Here is a 20361-nt window from a genome sequence, read left to right as displayed (position 1 = left end):
CTTTCTGACACCACCCAATCCAGACCTCCCTCTTCCTTTGACCCTGCTGGAAATTAGCCAAATCCAAATCCTATGATAGGTTCCTTCTAACACCCTCTTCCCGAGAGGCCCCACAATTCTTCATGGCATATTTACTTCCTCACCACAAGGAGGAATAAACCTACGTTACTGGACCACAAGTGGTCTCAGGGTAAAGTGCATTGACAGAGGACAGAGTTTCAAGGGGATGGGAACAATCTGATGTTTGCTAAAACATCAGCCTCCAGGGCATCTGGGTACAGATGGGGAGGTCTAGGAGGGCTCACTTTTACTGAGGATTTTCTAGAACCTTAGGGAGATTTTTGGAATCCAACTTACTCATCCAGCAGTGAGGGGAGGCTTCAGGTTCTCATCAGGGTGTGTCGCCCACCTGGAGGCTTTGAGAAAGGGTTTGAGCTGATTCAAATGGCTCTGCAGACCTGAACTACATGCTGGGGCAGTTTTAAGGCCATTTTTTTTTTTTTTTTTTTGTCGTTTTTTCGTGACCGGCACTCAGCCAGTGAGTGCACTGGTCAGTCCTATATAGGATCCGAACCCGCGGCGGGAGCGTTGCCGCGCTCCCAGCGCAGCACTCTACCAAGTGGGCCACCGGCTCGGCCCAAGGCCATTTTTTGATATTGGTGAATTGTTGGGTAATCATTCTTTTCTTTTTTTTTGAGGCTGGCCAGTACAGGGATCTGAACCCTTGACCTTGGTGTTACAATTCTGCGCTCTAACCAACTGAGCTAACCGGCCAATCTGGGTAGTCATTCTTTTTTTTTAAAGTTGACCGGTAAGGGGATCTTAACCCTTGGCTTGGTGTTGTCAGCAAGTGAGCAAACCAGCCATTCCTATATAGGATCCGAACCCGTGGCCTTGCTGTTACCAGCACCGCACTCTCCCGAGTGAGCCACGGGCTGGCCCCCTGGCTAATCATTCTTATCAAGTACATCTTCCAAATATTCTAGCCAGTCCTGTCAGAGTGCTTTCCGATGGGGGATTGCTCATCTGGTGGGTTGGGAAAGAAAAGAAACACTGGCAAGAATCCAGAACCCACCCCAAACTCCTAATCCTTTCCCTGGGGCCTGAGGCTAACGTTTTGCTTGGTTTAAGTAAGTGACTGTTCTCTGTAGGTCTCAGTTTCCACACCCTGGGGAAAAAAAGCTGTCTTATCTCTCTCCTCTGGGCCATCTCTTTATCCAATCTCTTGGGCTTTAGATGACCTTTATTAGAAATTGGGAAAATATTCTCGATTCTTCATCCTCTCAAAAAGGTGGGGGGAACAAATAAAAGCAATTATAACATTTATTGAGCAGTCACCATCAGCCCACAATCAGCCTACATTAGGTATTTTAATCCTCTGAGTAAACCTGCAGGTCAGGGACAGTTTCAGATGGGGAAATTGGGGCAGATACTCCATAGCAATATTTTTTCCCTAAATTCTCCACCTTTTGTCAGACCCCAGAAAAGGAGTTTCCTCTGTGACTTTTCTCTTAATGATAAAAAACAATGCTTTTCTTGCCTAGATTACAGTTGCCACACATTATGATGTTAATAGCCTGTTTGTGGGGAGATAAAGGGATATTTTAAGTACCAGACTGCAAGTGGGAAGACCCCGAGCTGGAGCAGGCTTTACCCTGTGGGCTAGTCTGGGGTTGCCAGAGGCATGGGGTGAGGAGAGTGGGTGGGATGGAGGTCCATGGAAGGATAGGTGTATATATCTTCAGGAATGTGGTAACGAGGGACTGTTAGATTGGCTTTCATTTAACCAAGGCCAGGTGGAGAGAGTTTATAAATCCAGCATCTCCTGATTTTTTTTCCTCCCAGGTCAGCCAATACACTGTGGGTCTTTGCACAATTGAGTTTACTCTTCTGAGCCCCAGTTTCCCTCTTCTGTGAAAAGAGGATTATAATGATCCCTATTTGATGAGATAATGCATTAAACTAGTTCCTTGCAAAGAGGGTGCTGCTTTGTTTTTTCTAAGACAATCCCTCCCACAAAGAATTATTATCCCCATTCAGTAGGTAACAAAGTCAGGGCCAAGTGGGCTTAAATCAACAGTTTACCAAGGGAGGAGTCAGGATCCGAGCCCAACTTTGCTTCTCCAAGTGTTCCCAGCCCTCCAGGCTATTTAAGATGATCAGTACTGAGCCCCCCAGCCTTAGGCTCATGATCTCACTCCCACCCTGCCTGTCTCCTGCCCCGGGCCTCCTCCATACCCTTAACCCTTCTCTTGCTCACTCTGGTTGACTTACTCTAGGGTTTTTGGGGTTTTTTTTTACCTCCTGCAAAAAGGGTGAGTATCTTTCTGGATGCTTTAACCTTTATTCTCTCTCTTTTTTTTTTTTTGCATGTTCAAATATACTCCTGGGCACACCCCTTCTGAATATCTCAGGTCCCCTCCAGTGTCTTAATTCTCTTCTCATGCCAGGCGATTCCAAAGAAACAAGACAAAGTTTCCGAGCTCCTGTGACTCACAGTCTCATGTGAGAGACAGACTCATTATTTGGAAACTTACCTTTTCAGCCTGGTGGAAGTGCCAAGAAGTAAATTAACAGTGTTTGCAGAAAAAATGGAGCACAGACCTTAAATATTATGGTCAGGGAAGGCCTATCTTTTTTTATTTTTTATTTTATTTTTTCCTCTTTAGGGAAAACCTGTCTTAAACAGGGTTCTTTCATTTAAAAGGGTTGAGATGATGGAAGCAAAATTGTGGAGAGAATTTAGGCAATGGCAAAGTGGTCTGGGTGGAATAAGTCTTCATGTATTTGTAACACTCAGTGAAAACTTATATGGAGTCATTTTTTCTCCACCTTGTGTGATCACAATCATCTCATGAGTGCTTTGAGAAATACACATTTTCTCGGGGTCCTTCTGAAACTGAGTTGTGAAAATTTGTATTTTCAAAAGCTCCCTATTTGAGTCTCATGAGCTGCAGATTTGGGAACAGTGGGTTTGTAGTGGTTAGTGAGTGATCAAATTGAGCACAACTTGATGTTATAAAGAGCTCTTGTATTAAGGGCCTGAGGAATCCATTCATTCATTGACTCTCCATTCACAAACATTTATTGGAAACCTATGTTGTCATAGAGATGCAAACATAGTTCCTGCTTAGGTGTGAGGTGACGGATGATAAACAAATACTCTTGGCCCATTGAATATATAAAAATCCATGAATTTCAAATAATATTTTTTTAAAAAGGAAGAAAAAGAGAAACTTATTTGTCAGTAGCGGGATGAACAGTGTCACTAACTTTCTCTGATTAGGTGTGAAAATTATCAACGGATGCAAATGTTCCGTGACTATTTCAACAGAAATTTACAATGAAGGACTCACTCTACTCCTGTTTGCACCCACTGATCAGTCTTTGCCTCACTAAGCGTAGGAGAAAGAAACACACGTGCCTCTTGGTGTACTGCAATGTGAAGGACATGGCACCATCTATGAAGCAGTCACACCAGAAAAGCGATTGAAACTTACCCCAATAGAACTTTCTGGGATGATGAAAATGTTCTATAGCTGTGCAGTCCAGTAAGTCACTTGCCACAAATAGCTATTGAGCACTTGTGATATGGCTATTGTGATCCAGGAGCTGAATCAAAAATTTTGTTTTTGTTTTTGTTTTTGTGGCTGACCAGGATGGGGATCTAAACCCTGACCTTGGTGTTATCGGCACCATGCTCAAACCAAGTGAGCTAACCAGCCAGTCCTGAATTTTAAATTTTGTTATTTTTAATGAATTTAAAAATTTATTTTTATTTAAATAGTCATATGTGGTTAGCGGCTACTGTTTTGGACTGCTCCACAACTCAACTGCAACTGCACGTTATAATCACCTGGTGATATTTGAAATATACCAATGTGAAGGCCACATTTACAACCAATTAAATCAGAATTTTTAGGGATGAATCGCAGAACTTAAGGCTTCCCAAGTGATTCCAAGTTGCAGCCAAGGTTGATAACTTCTGCTTTAATACCAACTCAACTTTGCAGGGAAAAACAGTGTCAGGAAAAAGAAAAAAAAAAAAAACACAGTGGCAAGAAAAATTAAATGACATCTCTGGGAGGCAATAAAAAATGTGGGTTATTCTAGATATATAACAACTTACCCAGTTTCTGCAATAAATTAATGTCTGAAAAGTGGGAAGGGAAGACTGCTTCAAATGACAGGAAATTTAAAGGACCTGTCGACCAAATGCAATATGTGGACCTTGTTTAAATATAGATTCAGTGCAACTGTAATAATGTATTTGGGGGACAATCAGGGAGGCTTGAATATGGCCTAGGTATCATGTGATACAAATAAATTATTATGAATTACGTTAGAAATGTTAATGGTCTTGTTATCTAAGAAAATGAAATTTTGAATTTTTGTACAGGGACATAGTGAAAAACATAAACGTGACATACCAAGTCTGGGGGTTGAATTCTAATACTTAAAAAAAATAAAAATAGAATCTAAATTTTAAAAAGCGAGGAAGGGGAATAGGTGAAGTATCTTCACACAATTCTGATAACATTAAATCTGAGTGATAAGTATGTGGGATTTCATTATATTATTTTATAATCTATTTATATTTTAAATATATATAATGTAAAAATATCTTTATTATATATATATATATTGTACATACACACATTTCATGTAACTGGTAAATGCCACAAACAAGTTAATGGGATGGTGGCTTTATATATATAGGAAGTTCACAAAACACCTTTTTGAGGAATGCAAACCTAAATAATGAATAGCCATGGAAGGATTTTTTAAATTGTATACATGATGTTTCTATATATGTATATAATGTGGAATTGCAATTAACATGTCCTTAACCTCACGTACTTTTTTTTTCTGTGGCAAGAATAATTAAATCTACCCTCAGCAATTTTCAAGATACAGTGCATTAACTATAGTCACCATGCTATATAGTAGATCTCCAGAACTTATTTCATAGAAGGATTTTAAGCGGAAGAATGATGCAAAATTTTTAAAGTAATGATGGGATTATTTGTAAAACATTGGGGGAAGCCACAGTGAATAGAGGACTCGATCGTGAGGTCTTTCAGGTAACCAGCGCAAATAGAATGATGGTTGGCTGTCAAGCAGAGTCCTACAGATTATAAGCAAGAATTTTTTTTTTTTTTTTAAAGATCACTGGTAAGGGGATCTTAACCCTTGACTTGGTGGTGTCAGCACCATACTCTCCCAAGTGAGTCACAGGCTGGCCCTAAAAAAGCAAGACTTTTTTAAAAAGTAAAATGATGGTTGTGGAGGTGACAAAAGAATAGAAAGTAGAAATACGTCAACTATCCACTTATTGACACTGACTAAATCTTTTTTTTAATTGAAACAAAATTGATTGTACATATCTGGGAAGTACAGCATTGACTATCGATACCTGTGTGCAATATATGATGCTCTAATCAGGATAATTATTATATTCAACATTACACAATTTTATACTTTCGTGGCCCTTTGCCAATTTCTTGCTAAAGTTCCCTCTTCTCTCTTTCCCATCTCTGGTGGCCTCAGTTATGTTCTCTCCTTTTGAAAGTTCAACAAATTATTGTGTTTGTTGTATCTTTCTTTTATTTATTTTTGTAGCTCCCACTTATGAGTGTGGACATGTGGTATTTCTCTTTCTGAGACACTGATTAAATTTTATTAGCTGAACAAATGGAATCCAAGAAACCAAAACAGGGCTGGCCAGTTAGCTCAGAGCCCTGTGTTGTGACACTGAGGTCTGGAGTTTGGATTCCTGTACCGGCCATCTGCCGAAAAAAAAAAGGTCAAAACAAAGGAGGAAAATAACTGTCCTTACTATTCCATTTATATATTTATTTTTTATTGAGGTATAATTTATGTAAAATAAAATGCACAGATTTTAGATATACAGTTCTATGTTTTGATGAATTTATACACCCAGGTAACTGGCACCCTGATTAAGATATGAAACATTTCTATTACTCCAATCAATTTGTTTCTTTCTGTGGCCTGGCCATTTCTAGAATCTGAACCTGTGAGTTGGTGTTACAAGGCTGCACTCTAAATAGATCTGTTTTGTGCCTCTTTCTATTCAGTTCTTTCCACCACACGGGCAGCCACTAATCTTTTTGCTGCTATAGTTTTTTTCTGATCTAGGAATTCATATACATAGAATCATACATAGGTAGCCTTTTGTGTCTTTTTTTTCTTCACTTAATGTTTTCAAAGTTTATCCATGTTGTTGTGTATATCTCTAGTTCATTCCTTAATTGCTGAAAAATATTCTCTTATATGGGAATTATGACAGATTTTTACAGTGCGGCCTTTCATGTCTAGCTTCTCTCTCTACTTTGCATGGATGAAGAGCCAAAAGAATCAGAATTGAAGCTTGGAGAACAAATTCAGGATTCCAAAATGGGATAGAGGCAGTATACATTAGGGTCTTGGCAGCAGCCAAAATGGACTATTTTGTGGCTGGAGTGGTCTGTGGGGACCTTAAAATTGGGGCATACACTGAGCTGGAATGAGGGTACCAGATGGTCTCTATAAACTAGGGCTGTGGGATAGGCACCACTAGGGGGTCTGGGTAGTGTGTGCATATTTCTCTGGGAAGGACTGGTCTTGACTTTATCCTCAGGTAATTGCTGTGATTGAGAGTCTTCTTGAACAGGCCTGCATCTTGCTTTCCTGAGTTTTGCTCTGTGGTTCTTGAACCAAACCTGAGGGGAAAAGAGAGAACAGCAATGGTTTGATAAATGGGCTGAGATTCCACCAGAGTTTTCACTTTCCTCACTAATATGGGGACTTCTAGGTGAGAACAGCTAGCTCCACACCTCAGCCACATGTATACGATTTGTGGAACCCCTCCCAGCCTAGTTCCAGGAAGGAGCGAAAATGAGAGGTTGTGGGGACAGAAAGTGAAGCCGGGATCAGAAAACCCAGAACAGGGGATAGGGGAGCAAAGGGGTCAGTTCCAGGGGATGTTCTAGGGCTGAGGTCAACAAATGAAGGCCGGTGGGCCAAATCTGACTCACCACCTGTTTTCGTATGGCCCAGGAGCTAAACATAGGTTTTACATTTTTAAGTGGTTGAAAAAGCAAAACATAATACTATTTTGAGGGGCTGGCCCGTGGCTCACTCAGGAGAGTGCGGTGCTGATAGCACCAAGGCCACAGGTTTGGATCCCTATATAGGGATGGCCAGTTAGCTCACTTGGGAGAGCGTGGTGCTGACGACACCAAGTCAAGGGTTAAGATCCCCTTACTGGTCATCTTCTTTTAAAAAAGTATTTTGTGATATGAAAATTATATCAACTTCAAATTTGGGTCCATAAAGTTTAACAGGAATGCAAAAACCACCCATATTGTCTATGGCTGTTTTCACGCTGTGATGGCAGACTTGAACGGTCTCAACAGAGACAGCATGACCCACAATGCCTAAAACACGGTATTTACTACCTGGTTCTTTACAGAAAAAGTTTACCTTTTCTTGCTCTACAGGTTTGGAGAGAGGATTGCGGGTTATGAGTAGGAGCGTCTGGGTCTTTGGAATATTGGGGATTGGTGTGGTATCAGGAATTATCCGAGAGGGTCTCTGAGTTTAGGATAGGCCAGGGAGGTAGCTTAGTGAGATGGGGCATTATTTCCCAACCTGCAGTACTGTTGGATGTATGTTCATTTTTGAAGCCATTTCTTTCTTAAGGCTGGGGTCTGGATATGGGTTCTTATTGAACAGGAGGTTCAAATCTTGCAGTTGTTTCTCAGTGAACATAGTCCGTCTTCTTTGTGAATGCTTCTCGTGCTTGCCTTGCAAGGAAAGAAGGACACACATGAGAGATGCTAACAATTCTATTCTCAAAACCCCGAACCCTTCCTCTCCACCAAGGTCAAGGCTGGCAATCAGGTGACTGAAGTTCCCAGATATTGACACAGCACGTATGTCTTTTCTGCTAGTTTTCCTAAGCCTTGTTTTGTCACAGTTGCTCCTCCACATACTCACTATAGAAAAGAGGGCTGGCTGGTTGGCTCAGCTGGTTAGAGCGCAGTCTTGTAACACCAAAATCACGAGTTTGGATCCCCATACTGGCTAGCCACCAAAAAAAAAAAAAAAAGAGAGAGAGAGAGAGAATAGAAAAAGGTTGTTCATTTCCCACTTTTTTTTTTTTTTTTGGTCCTTTATCTATTATAATTTAAATATGAGATCCCCACAAAGATTGATTAAGTTTTATAAACATGAGTATACTAATTATCCTGATATGATCACCACATATTGTACACACGTATTGATATTCCATTCTGTACCCCACAAATATATATAATCAGTTACCTTTTGATAAAAAACCATCAAAAAAACCAAATGCCAGTACTGCACATTATTAGTAACTTTAGCAGGGGCTGATCTACTCCATCACTGCCCAAAATAGCCAAGAGTGCGGGTACTAGGGTAGGCAGCCAGAACAGAGTAGACTAGAGATTTGTGACAAGGACAGAGATTTCTCCAAATCCATAAACGTTCTTTTCTCTTCACTCCATCACTAACATTAGCAGTCTCTCTCTCTCTTTTTCTTTTTTAAATATGAGATCCCTTGTACTTCAACACTTAGATTCTGTTACTTTTGGATAGATAATAGGCAACTCAGCCCAAGGTGAATGGATGTGGTTTTATCCTTATTATTCATTCAGAGTTTGTTGAGTACCATGATCCTTTTAGGAATACAGCAAGGAAACAGAAAAATAAAACCACTGCTCTCATGGATATCACATTCTATTTTATTTTGTTTTTAAAGATGACCGGTAAGGGGATCTTAGCCCTTGACTTGGTGTTGTCAGCACCATGCTCTCCCAAGTGAGCTAACCGGCCATCCCTATATAGGGATCCGAACCCATGGCCTTGGTGTTATCAGCACCACACTCTCCCAAGCGAGCCATGGGCCGGCCCTCATGGGTATCACATTTTAATGGAGAGACACACACAAAGTAAAAGTGTTAAAATACACATTAAGTTAGATAATGTTAAGTACTGTACGAGGGTACTTCAAAAAGTTCATAGAAAAATAGAATTAAAACATAATATGAATCTTTCCAAACTCTTGACCTTGGTGTTATAACACCATGCTTTAACAAACTGAGCTAATTGGCCAGCCCTTTCTATGAACTTTATGATGACCTCTCACATAGAAAAAAAAAGAGGGATGAGGAGAGGGAATTTGCGTTCTAATGCCCTTTGTTTTTTTTGTTTTTTGTTTTTTTTTTTAAAAAGATGACCGGTAAGGGGATCTTAACCCTTGACTTGGTGTTGTCAGCACCACGCTCACCCAGTGAGCAACCGGCCATCCCTATATGGGATCCGAACCCGTGGCCTTGGTGTTATCAGCACCACACTCTCCTGAGTGAGCCACGGGCCGGCCCGTTCTAATGCCCTTTGAATCATTGAAGCCTGCCCAGGAGGCAAGGGATTGAATCATGTGCATATTTTCAGGAAGGGAATTTTAGACAGAGGGAACAAGTATGAAATCCCTGAGGGACGATAAAGAAATGAGTATGGTTGGAGTAGAGAAAGTGAGAGAGAGGTATTAAGAAAATAAGTCACTGTTGGGGGCTGTGGGGAAATCATGTAGGGCCCTGTCAAGGAGGTAGGCAGAGAGCTCTGTATTTATTTACATGGGTCAGCTGAGCATTAAGCCCTTATGGGTTCTCCCAAGCTCAAAGGTTATCAGAACAGACAATCATCAGGGGTCATTGGGTCTCCAGAGTCTGGAGTCACAGTTCTGTAAGACAATAGATTTGCAATGAGGTCATCCAGTGATAGACAATGTGATAGGAGACAGACAGGCCCCAAGGGCTGGCTTTGACTCTCAGCAGTGTAATTGACGTTTAATACATCATTTGCCTCCTTAGGTTTCAGAGATCTCATGTGGTTGATGATGATTCTAGTCCCTTTCTTAACAGGTAACTGAGGATACAATTAAGTTGTGAGTCTGCAAAGAATGACACTGACCCCCAGACATGCACTTGCATGCACACTTATATATCTGACCATGACATTCTCCAAAGCATATGGTGCCTTCAAGAGACACTCAGTGTTAACACTTTTGCGTAGTCGCTAGTCCCATCCAAAACGGTACAAGGGTTGGTCTGTGTGGCCAATACAGTACAGCAAAAAAGGATGGGATGTCACTTCTGAGCTTAGTTTATAAAAGACATCATGCCTTCTGTCTCAGACACTTTGTCTTGGCTCACCTGCTCTAGGGGAAGCAGTGTTGAGCAGCCCTGTGTGGCAAGGCCCTCTTGGCAAGGAACTGAGGTCTCTTGATAGAAGTTAGTGAGGAACTAAAGCTTCTTGCTGACAAACTTGTAAATGGCCATCTTAGAAGTGATGACTTTAGTCCTTGTTGACAGTTTGACTGCAACCTCATGAGAGATCCTGAACTGAACTCCACTGTGTACTTAGTTTTATTGAGATATAGTTGACATATAGTAAACTGCACATATTTAAAATGTGCAATCTAGTTTTTGATATATATATACACTCATGTAACCATCTCCATAATCAAGATAATGTATAACATCTTCCCTCAAATTTTACTCATATCCCTTTTAAGTCATCCACCTGATATTCTGAAACTAATGTCACTTTGACTCCATAAGCAGTTAAGGGCAATAAAAAAGTAAAATAGGCCAATTTCACTTTGAAAAGTATTTCAAAGTCCTTAAAATACACTAACTGAACCAAACACTGTATTTTTTTTAATACATCAAGATAAAATAAGTTTTATCTCAGGAATGAAAGGATACTTTAATATCAGAAAGAAATCTATCAGTGTAATTCACCATATTAATAAATTAAAGTATAAATAATTAATTGTTGTGATCAACACATACTTTTTAAAAAAATTCATTATCTTTATGATTTTAGAAAGTTTAGTGGAAGAAGGTATATGAAGAAACTTTGGGGGAGATGGACATATACATTATCTTGATTGCAGAGGTGGTTTTGTGAGTATATACATATCAGAACTTATCGGATTGTATTCTTTAAATATGTGTAGTTTAAATATATGTCAACTGTGCCTCAATAAAACTGCTAAAAATGCATAGTGGAGTTCAGCCTCTAGCTGTATTAAAGTAAGCTGTACTGGATTTGTCCCACCATGATAAACACCTAAAAATTGTACAAAATACATGAAACAACTATTTTCAGATACTGGATATCAGGTAGTATAGGGCTGTGATCTCTGAGATAAGGGAAATCTCAGAGATTGTTATGAAAATCTTATGAGCCAGCTTGATTATTTATATAAAGGTACTTCAAAAAGTTCATGGAAAAATAGAATTAAAAGATAATATGAATCTTTCCATGAACTTTTTGAAGTGCCCTTATATTTATAAGACACTACACTCAATGATGGCAGAAATTACATATACTTCTCCAGGGCATATGAAAGCTTCATCAGGTTAGAGTGTTTTGTAAACCAAATCTCAAAAACAATTCAAGGATTTAAATCATACAAAGTGTTCTTTGAATGCAATGGAGTTAAAATAGAAATATGTAATGAAAACATCTGAACCCCTTCCCCCAATAATTGGAAATTAAACAAGACATTTCAAAATAATCCATAGGACAAAGAGGAAATCAAATGGTTTTGGATCAGCTGGATATCCATGTAAACAAACAAACAAACAAACAAATAAAACTTTACTGTTACCTTAAAACCATACACAAAAATGAACTAGAAACAGATTAGACATAAATATTAAACCTAAATCTATAAAACTTCTAGAAGAAAACATATGACAAAACCTTGGAGACCTGGGGTCTCATTACATAGAACACAAAAAGCACAAAGTATAAAAGTAAAAAATTGATGAATTGGGCTTTATCAATTAAAACTTTTGCTCTTTGAAAGACAGCATTGAGAAAAAGAAACAAAAAAAGAAGAGGAAAACAAACAAAAAAGTAATGAAAGATAGCATTAAAAAATAGAAGAGACCAAATTTTAAAAAAATTTTTAAAAAAGAAATAAAAGAAGACGGCTGGCTGGTTAGCTCAGTTGGTTGTAGAGCAGAGTCACAACACCAGAGTCAAGGGTCTGGATCCCAGTACCAGCCAGCCGCCAAAAGAAAAAAAAAAAAAGAAATAAAAGAGGCATCACTGTACTCATCAGGTTGCATACATTAAATATGTACAGATTTTTATATGTCAATCATACCTCAGTAAAGTTAAAAAACACAAAACAATAAACAGGCTAGCCATAGACTGAAAGAAAATACTCAAACACATATATTAGAAAACTCAAAAAAAGATAAGCTAATAAAAAAATGGTCAAAATACTTGATGAGATACTTCACAGGAAGATACAGGAAAGGCCAATAAACTCATGAAGAGATTCTCAATATCATTGGTCTTCAGAGAAATTCAGGTTACAAGACAATATCACTACTCATTCATTAGAATGGCTAACATTAAAAAGACTGACAATACCAAGTGTTGGTGAGAATGTGGAGCAACTGGAATTCTGGGGATTGCTGGTGAAAATGCAAAATGGTCCAGAAACTTAGGAAAGCAGTTTGATAGTTGCTTATGAAATTAAACATATACTTACCGCATGACCTAACAATTCTCCTCCCAGATATGTACCCAAGAGAAATGAGAACATGTTCATGAAAAGGCTTGTGTGTGAATGTTTATAACAGCTTTATTCATAGTTGTCAAAAGTTGGTGAAGAAACCTAAATGTTCACCAGCAAGTGATGGCCAAATTGGGTTGTATTCATAGAACAGAATAGCACTCAGCTATAAAAAAAAAAAAAAAGAATGAACTACTGATACAACACAAGCGCATCCTGAAAACATTATGCTGAGCAAAAGATGTCAGACCCAAAATCCTGTATATATTGATTTATATGCAATACTGGACAGACAAGACTCACCCGTAGAGTGAGAAAGCAGATCAGAAGGAGCCTGGTGGTGGTGTGCTGTATGTTGTGTGTTGGAGGGGGGAATGATGACCACAATGGAACACGAGAGAACTTTTTAAGGTGATGGGAATGTTCTACATTTTGATTGGTGTGGTGTTTCACAGGCATATAGATTTGTCAAAACATATGGAAATGTACACATAAAATGGGTGGACATTATTGTAAATAAATTATACATCAAAAGTTTTTTTTTTTCTTTTTTTTTTTTTAAAGATGACCAGTAAGGGGATCTTAACCCTTGACTTGGTGTTGTCAGCACCACGCTCTCCCAACGAGCTAACCGGTCATCCCTATATGGGATTCGAACCTGTGGCCTTGGTGTTATCAGCACCACACTCTCCTCAGTGAGCCACGGGCTGGCCCAAAAGTTTTTTTTTTTTTTTAATGAAAAAGAAAATACTACCAAATTAGAAAATAAAGTATCCTTTGGTTAGAGTGTGGTGCTGATAACACCGAGGTCCAGGTTTCGATCCCTGTACTGGCCAGCTGTACCCCCACCCCCCCAAAAAAGAAAGTAAAGTATCTCGCCTTACTTTTTGAAAGTCGTATGCCAAAACCCTCCAGGAAACATACTTAATAAAAAAAAACTATGTGTATTTCCTTTAACATCAGGAACATAGAAAAGATATTGAAAAGCACAGTTAAACAGTTTAACCTAGTACTGCTATGAGAAAGAAAACTGTAAAAGTGGAACAGAAGAGATAAAACTGATTACTGGTAGATAATATGATTATCTACTAGAAAAGCCAGCAGAATCAACAAGAGGGCTATCAGAACTATTAAGAAGAAAGAGTTAAGCAACCTGACTAGTTAAAAGATCTATGAGAGAGCTGGCTGGTTAGTTAGCTCAGTTGTTATAACACCAAGGTCAAGGGTTTGGATCCCTTTACTGGCCAGCCACCCCATCCCCCCCAAAAATCTATAACAAAAAAATAAAAATTGAAAAAGATCTATGACCTTTCTCTACCCCAGCCACGTTCAACTAGAAGTAAAACTGAAGGAAAAAAAAATTGACAAAAGCAACTGAAACTCCAAGATGTCTGCAGATTAAATTAACCAGGAGTACATTAGACCTAAAATGGGAACTTAAAATGAAGAAGGCAAAACATAAAAACTATTAGAAGACAACTCTGGAGAATATCTTTGTGACTTCTGAATAGGGAAGGATTTGACATTATACACTAAATGAGCTAACCATTATAGAAAAAAGATGGATGAATTTGACTACATTATAATTAAGAAATGCTGTTCAAAGACTCCACAAGAGAGTGAAAAAACTAGCAACAAACTGGGAGAATATATGCAATGCATAGAACTAACAAAGCGATCTTAGTGGTGGCATTTGAAGGAAACTATGAAATTTGAGAATCAACAAGAAAAAGCAACCATCTGTAAAAGAAGATTTTATATACTTCTTATTTCACCATTGCAAAGTAAAGTTTTATGTAGTCATTTCTCTACAGTAGCTAATAAAATTAGGATCTGCAGGCCTGCATGTTACTTTTATCGCTAGTTGAATTCCACAGGATCAGCCCTGTCCTCCTGGGCAACCTGTGGTCTCTGAGTGGTTGTCTTCTTCCTTTTTTTTGGTAGCTGGCAGGTATGAACCCTTGACGTGGTTGTCTTTCTTGATAACTGTTTGACCTGGTAATAATATTTTTTATATGTATATACATACACACAGAGTCATGTGTCACATAACAATGTTTCAGTCATCCAGACTGCATATAACATATTATTCGCATAAGATTGCAATGGCTATAGCATACAGCCCAGGTGTGTAGCAAGGCTATACCATCTAGGTTTGTGTAGGATCACTCTAAGATGTTCACACAATGACGAAATCACACTTCACAGAACGTATTACCATCAAGTGTTGCATGACTGTGTGTGGATATATATATATGTGTGTGTGTGTGTATATATATATATATATGTTTTATATTTTGATAGCTCACTGCATTTGTTGTTACCTGATTTGAATATCTATCGCTCCTCCTAAACTATAAGTTCTTTTTTTTTTTTTTTAAGATGGCCAGTAGGGGCCGGCCCGTGGCTCACTCGGGAGAGTGTGGTGCTGATAACACCAAGGCCACGGATTCGGATCCTATATAGGGATGGCCGGTTATCTCACTTGGGAGAGCGTGGTGCTGACAACACCAAGTCAAGGGTTACGATCCCCTTACCGGTCATCTTTAAAAAAAAAAAAAAGATAAGTGGTAAGGGGATCCCAAACCTTGACTTTGTGTTGCCAGCACCACGCTCTCCCAAATGAGCTAACCGGCCATCCCTATATAGGGATTATAGGGATCCCAACGCGTGGCCTTGGTGCCACAGCACCACACTCTACCGAGTGAACCATGGGAGGGCCCTCTAAACTATAAGTTCTAAACTAACGTTTTGGGAGAGCAGGGACAAGATCTAACCCCTTTTATTTAACCAAAGCCAAACTGCACCAGGCACTGTTCTAAGTACTTTGCAAACATTAGCTCATGCAATTCTCATTAATCCCTATGTGGTAGGTACAGGTGGGGAAACCGAGGTACTGGGTGATTAGGTGATACATTTGAGGCTAGGCTGGGTTCTGTCTCTGGAGAACCAGTGACCAATGCTTTCAGCAGTGTGGGAGTTTATTGAACTCGGCTTTGGTAACAGGGAGTCCCAGTACTCTGGCTTGTTTGCTGTATAAACCTTGACCACACATTTCATCTCTCTTAAGTCTTAATGACTTAATCTAATTGAGACTTCTAACTGTAACAGCTTTAAAAGATTTTTAATGGTTCAATCAGATCGTGCCTGAAAATGGTTTGGCCCAATTCCTAGAATCTAGTACAAGCTCAATAAAATGATGAGATTTCCAGACTCGCTATGTGTATATGTGTGTATTGTATATATATACACGCACATATATATATATATATATATGTTTCTTTTTTTTTGCAGCTGGCTGATAAGGGGATCCGAACCCTTGACCTTGATGTTATCAGCTCCATGCTCTAACCAACTGAGGTAACTGGCCAGCCCCTGGTTAAACCTATATTCCTTGACTTAATCACCCTAATAGGGACCAGGGTCCCCATTACTCAAGAACGAATAACAAGGATCAGAGGGGGGAAAAAAAAGGTCAGAGGAATTATGACATAATTAACAAGGGGGAAGATTTGGAATTCAGAGAATTGGGCTTCCCTCGGCTTACTCTCAGATGACAGCAGTCAAGCAAAGTTCCTACCACCCATGTTGACAAGCATGGGCTTCTGTGATATCATCTCTGCCCGAATCCCACAGAGTCCGCTGCTCTCAACTTCGTCCCACATCTTTTCTATCATTCTCATCCCTCCAGCTTACCTTTAGAGAGGTCCTGTGAGACTGACATCTTCTCATCTAGATGTGCTCCTACGTGCAGGTCCCGTGATGGATGAGAACTGGCAAAAATAGCATCAGGACTTAAATAGATCTGTTGACAGCCACGCCTGTGTTCCACCCCTTCCACCCATTTCTTCCCCACCTACCAATCTGATCCCTGGATCTTCCAGAGCCCCTTGATTTCTCCCAATTCTGTCATTTATCTAATATTTATTGAGCACAGACTCATCTCACTACTCAAAGTGGGAGTCCACAAACCAGTCCCATTGGCATCTCCTGGGAGCTTGTTAAGATGCAAAATCTTGGTCCACCGCAGACCTACTGAGTCTGAATCTGCATTTTAACAAAGAGTCCTGGTCATTCGGAGTACATGGTGAAGACTGAGAAACACTGCTGTACAGCAGTGAGTCTCAAAGTTCAAGGTATGCTAGAATCACCTGGAAGGCTTATTAAAACAGAGATTGCTAAAATGCGCACCGCGACCCCCCTCCCCCCATCAAAGTTTCTGATTCAATAGGTCTGGGGGTGGGGCCTTAGGATTTACATACCTGAGTTCCCAGGTAATGATGCTCAGCGATGGGGACTGGGAATATTATTGTCAGTAATAAATCCAGGATTATGCCCTGTAGGTAAATTACATATTCTTTAGTGTCTAGCATATGACTGGCATTGTTCCAAGCACCTGCATATCCTAATTTATTTAATCCACTCAACAATCTTCTTTCATAGAGGAGGACACTGATGTTTTTTAATTTTTTTAATTTTTATTTATTTATTTATTTACTGATTTTTTTTTTTTAAAGGGAGTTTAATTGACTTTGGCGATGTTCAGCAACAGTTTAGGTTTTTTTTTTGTTTTTGTTTTTGGTCACTGGCTGGTAAGGTTAGTGTTCTTGGTCTTGGTCTAGCAAGCTCCAGTTTTAATCACCGAGGTACTATTGCCCCTAAGACCAGTTGGGAAGCCAGAGAGCCCAGAAGTAAGCAAACAAAACAGTGACTTAAGTGGATCACTGCAATACAAGAAACAAATATTCCAAGGTAAAGGGGGCTAAAGATACTTTATTTTATTTTCAATTTGAAGGCAGTCACCAAACTGACCAGGCTGGCCAGTTAGCTCAGTTTGTTAGTGCTCAGTAACACCAGGGTCAAGGGTGTGGGTCCCCATACTGGCTAGCCTTCAAAAAAATGTTTACAAAATTTGTAGCTATATATTTTTATTGAGTATACATATTCACGGGGCACAGAGTGACCATCGGCACCTGTGTCCAAGCTGTGATGACCAAATCAATACTATCATCGTGCCCACCACCACCAACCGCAGTTATTCACGGTGTCTTCCACCAACGTCTCCCCAACCTCCCTTCCCCCAGCAACCCTAGGTCTTTTCTCTCCCTCTGCAAGTCCTACACTCCACTGTGGTCTTTCTTTCCTTCCTCTTTCTCTCTTAGCTCCCACTTATGAGTGAGGACATGTATTTTTCTCTCTGTGCCTGATTTTTTTTAAAATTAAAAAATAAAATAAAAAACTGACCAGATTACAAAGAAAACCGTGGTAGACTTTTAGTTCATCCTTCTATAAGGCTGTTGATCTGGTCTTCCCTGTCACCAGCATTTTTACAAAATGGGTGGTCTTTTTCTTCATTCCATTTCATGGAATAGATCATTTGAAGGGCCACAGGAAGTGGTTTGCTTCTTTGAAGCATTTTGCAACAGTACAGATCTCATGAATCAGATTCTCCATGCAGATAATGCCATATTTACCAAGAGATTGAGTACTCAAAGTGTTATCTGGTTATCTGTCAGGGCAATTGACTTCTTATTGAATTTGCCATAATCACACCTGTAGATTAGTTCATTTACTGACTTCAGGTTCAGGTACTCCTGTGCAATATATCATTCCACAACCCTCAGCATGTTTACTGAAGACTTGCTGAGCTTAACAAAAGTGCAGTTGAAGATCTGGCTAAAGTGGAGAATCTGCCACACCTTTCAGACCCTCAGGCTCACACCACTGATACCTCTGATCCTGATGAAAGGCTAACTTGGGCTCTGCAGCTACATAGAAGTTGCCAGTTTTTCTTATCATCCTAGATATTTGAATATCAGTTCTGTACATCTGCCTATTTTCCTTGTGATAGTGTTGGAGTGAGTGGGACTGAAGTCATGTTGGATCTAAAAGCACATGGGTGCTAAAAGATTTTAAAAGGCCATGTTTTTTTTCTTGGCATGCATTTCTCTGAGTTCCCTTTCTTCCCATGGTTGCTTGATATGTTGAACGTTGGTTACAAGGCAAAATGACATTATTTACATAAATGTAAAGTTGTTTTCCAGGCAGCCTGGAGCTGCAGACTTGCAGTCAGGCTCATACTATCCAGACTCTGAGAAACCAAGGAAGACATCAATAAAGCTATGATGATTGCACCCCTCCAGCAGGATCCTGAAATAACAGCAAGGATGGGAACAGAAAATAGATGAGCCTTGGTGAGACCTTGCACCTGGCTCCTTGCAAGGAACCCCCACAGCTCACACCCCCCTCCCTCCTTTTCATTTCCCATGTTCCATTCCCTTAACTTTCTCTGTCTCCTCTCTCTCTTTCTTTCTTTTTTTCTTCCTTCCTTTCGTCCTTCTTTCCTTCCTTCTCTTTCTTTTTCTGATAACTAAATAGCATACACTGACATTTTCCAGTGGTCCATGCCCCATAAACCCATAAATTTCAGGTTTGTTTACTATAAGCCATCTAGAAAGAACAGGTATACCCTGGACTGGCCGGTTAGCTCAGTTGGTTAGAACGCAGTGTTATGGCACCAAGGTCAAGTGTTCAGATCCCTCTAATGACCAGCTGCCAAAAAAAAAAAAAAAAAAAAAAAAACCCAAACAGGCATATCTTGCTAAAAGCATTTTATAGATAAGAGTTATGTTATTTTCTTCTAATAAATATCATGAAGTCTGATTAGCATGTTTATAGAGAGATTTGACCTAGTGATTTCTCCTCAGGCATCACCAGTATAGGAAGAATGGATTATAGACTAGTTAGCCCTTTCCCTCCTAGCAACCTAGGATTCAAGCCTCTTGGAAATGAAGGCCCAGGGCTGTCCCATTAGCACAGTTGGTTAGCATAAGGTGTTATAACAACACCAAGCTCAAGGGTTTAGATCCCCTTACCAGCCAGCTGACAAAAAAAAAAAAAAAGAAAGAAAGAAAGAAGGAAACGAAGCCCTGAGCCACCCCATTAGGCAAATAACTTAGACAAAGTGAAGTGCTGGTCCATTATAAGGACATCTAGAAGACATGGTAGAAAAGAGAGATGAATATAAGTCATGGTCTTGGGACCAAGTAGCAATAGGGATTGGCTGGATTCTTCCTTAAGGACTCAGTGACTAAGTGGACTTCGTATAGGGATACACACATTTAAAAAGTGCAAGGATTGGGCCGAGCCTGTGGCGCACTTGGTAGAGTGCTGCGCTGGCAGTGCGGCGACGCTCCCGCCGCGGGTTCGGATCCTATATAGGACTGACCGGTGCACTCACTGGCTGAGTGCCGGTCACGAAAAAACGACAAAAAAAAAAAAAAAAATAAATAAATAAAAAATAAAAAGTGCAAGGATTGTGCAGTAGCAGATGTCCATATCACATTCGTCATATGAATTGGTACACCTCCAATTTCAATCTGAGCTTCAGTGTTCAGTCACATGCAAACGTAGACTCACCTTATTCTGCCATAATCTCATCTCAGGCATGTGCCATGCATCCTTTTGTATTCTGTCCCAGGGTCTTTTCTGATATTCTTTATTTACACCATAGAAAGTAATAGCCCATATTTTTTTGTTGTTGTTGGCAGCTGGCTGGTAAGAGGATCTGAACCCCTTGACCTTGGTGTTACAGCCCCACACTCTACCCGACTGAGCTACCAGTAGCTACCAACCGGCCAGCCAAACAGCCCGTACTTAATGTCACTGAATTGTACACTTAAAAACTCATTAATTGGGATTTCAAAAAAAGAGGATAAAAACCTCATTCATTA

At 39.8% G+C, this 20361-nt stretch overlaps 1 protein-coding gene and 1 pseudogene across 1 annotated transcript; both read right to left on the bottom strand.

Annotated features, from left to right (window-relative positions):
* Positions 1 to 6404: 6404 nt before the first annotated feature.
* DPRX (divergent-paired related homeobox) lies at positions 6405 to 16352 on the bottom strand. Its single transcript, XM_063088750.1, has 3 exons — positions 16325 to 16352; positions 7654 to 7808; positions 6405 to 6722 (listed from the first exon to the last, which is right to left on the bottom strand). The coding sequence occupies exons 1-3, from the start codon at positions 16350 to 16352 to the stop codon at positions 6405 to 6407; spliced, it is 501 nt and encodes a 166-aa protein (XP_062944820.1).
* Positions 16353 to 17906: 1554 nt separating this feature from the next.
* On the bottom strand, positions 17907 to 20077 carry LOC134371916 (large ribosomal subunit protein uL30-like; annotated as a pseudogene).
* Positions 20078 to 20361: the final 284 nt, after the last annotated feature.

The sequence above is a fragment of the Cynocephalus volans genome, chromosome 3 (genome assembly GCF_027409185.1).
Source record: "Cynocephalus volans isolate mCynVol1 chromosome 3, mCynVol1.pri, whole genome shotgun sequence".
Lineage (NCBI taxonomy): Eukaryota > Metazoa > Chordata > Mammalia > Dermoptera > Cynocephalidae > Cynocephalus > Cynocephalus volans.
This window is presented reverse-complemented; position numbering and strand designations above follow the sequence as displayed.

Excerpts from the sequence above, each read along its gene's own strand:
- DPRX (XM_063088750.1), bottom strand. The coding sequence starts at position 16,352 with ATGTCAGTCTCACAGGACCTCTCTAAAG. Across the intron at positions 7,809-16,324 it reads CTCACAGGACCTCTCTAAAG|GCAAGCACGAGAAGCATTCA; the intron begins GTAAGCTGGAGG and ends TTTCCTTGCAAG. Across the intron at positions 6,723-7,653 it reads TACATCCAACAGTACTGCAG|GTTTGGTTCAAGAACCACAG; the intron begins GTTGGGAAATAA and ends TTTTCCCCTCAG.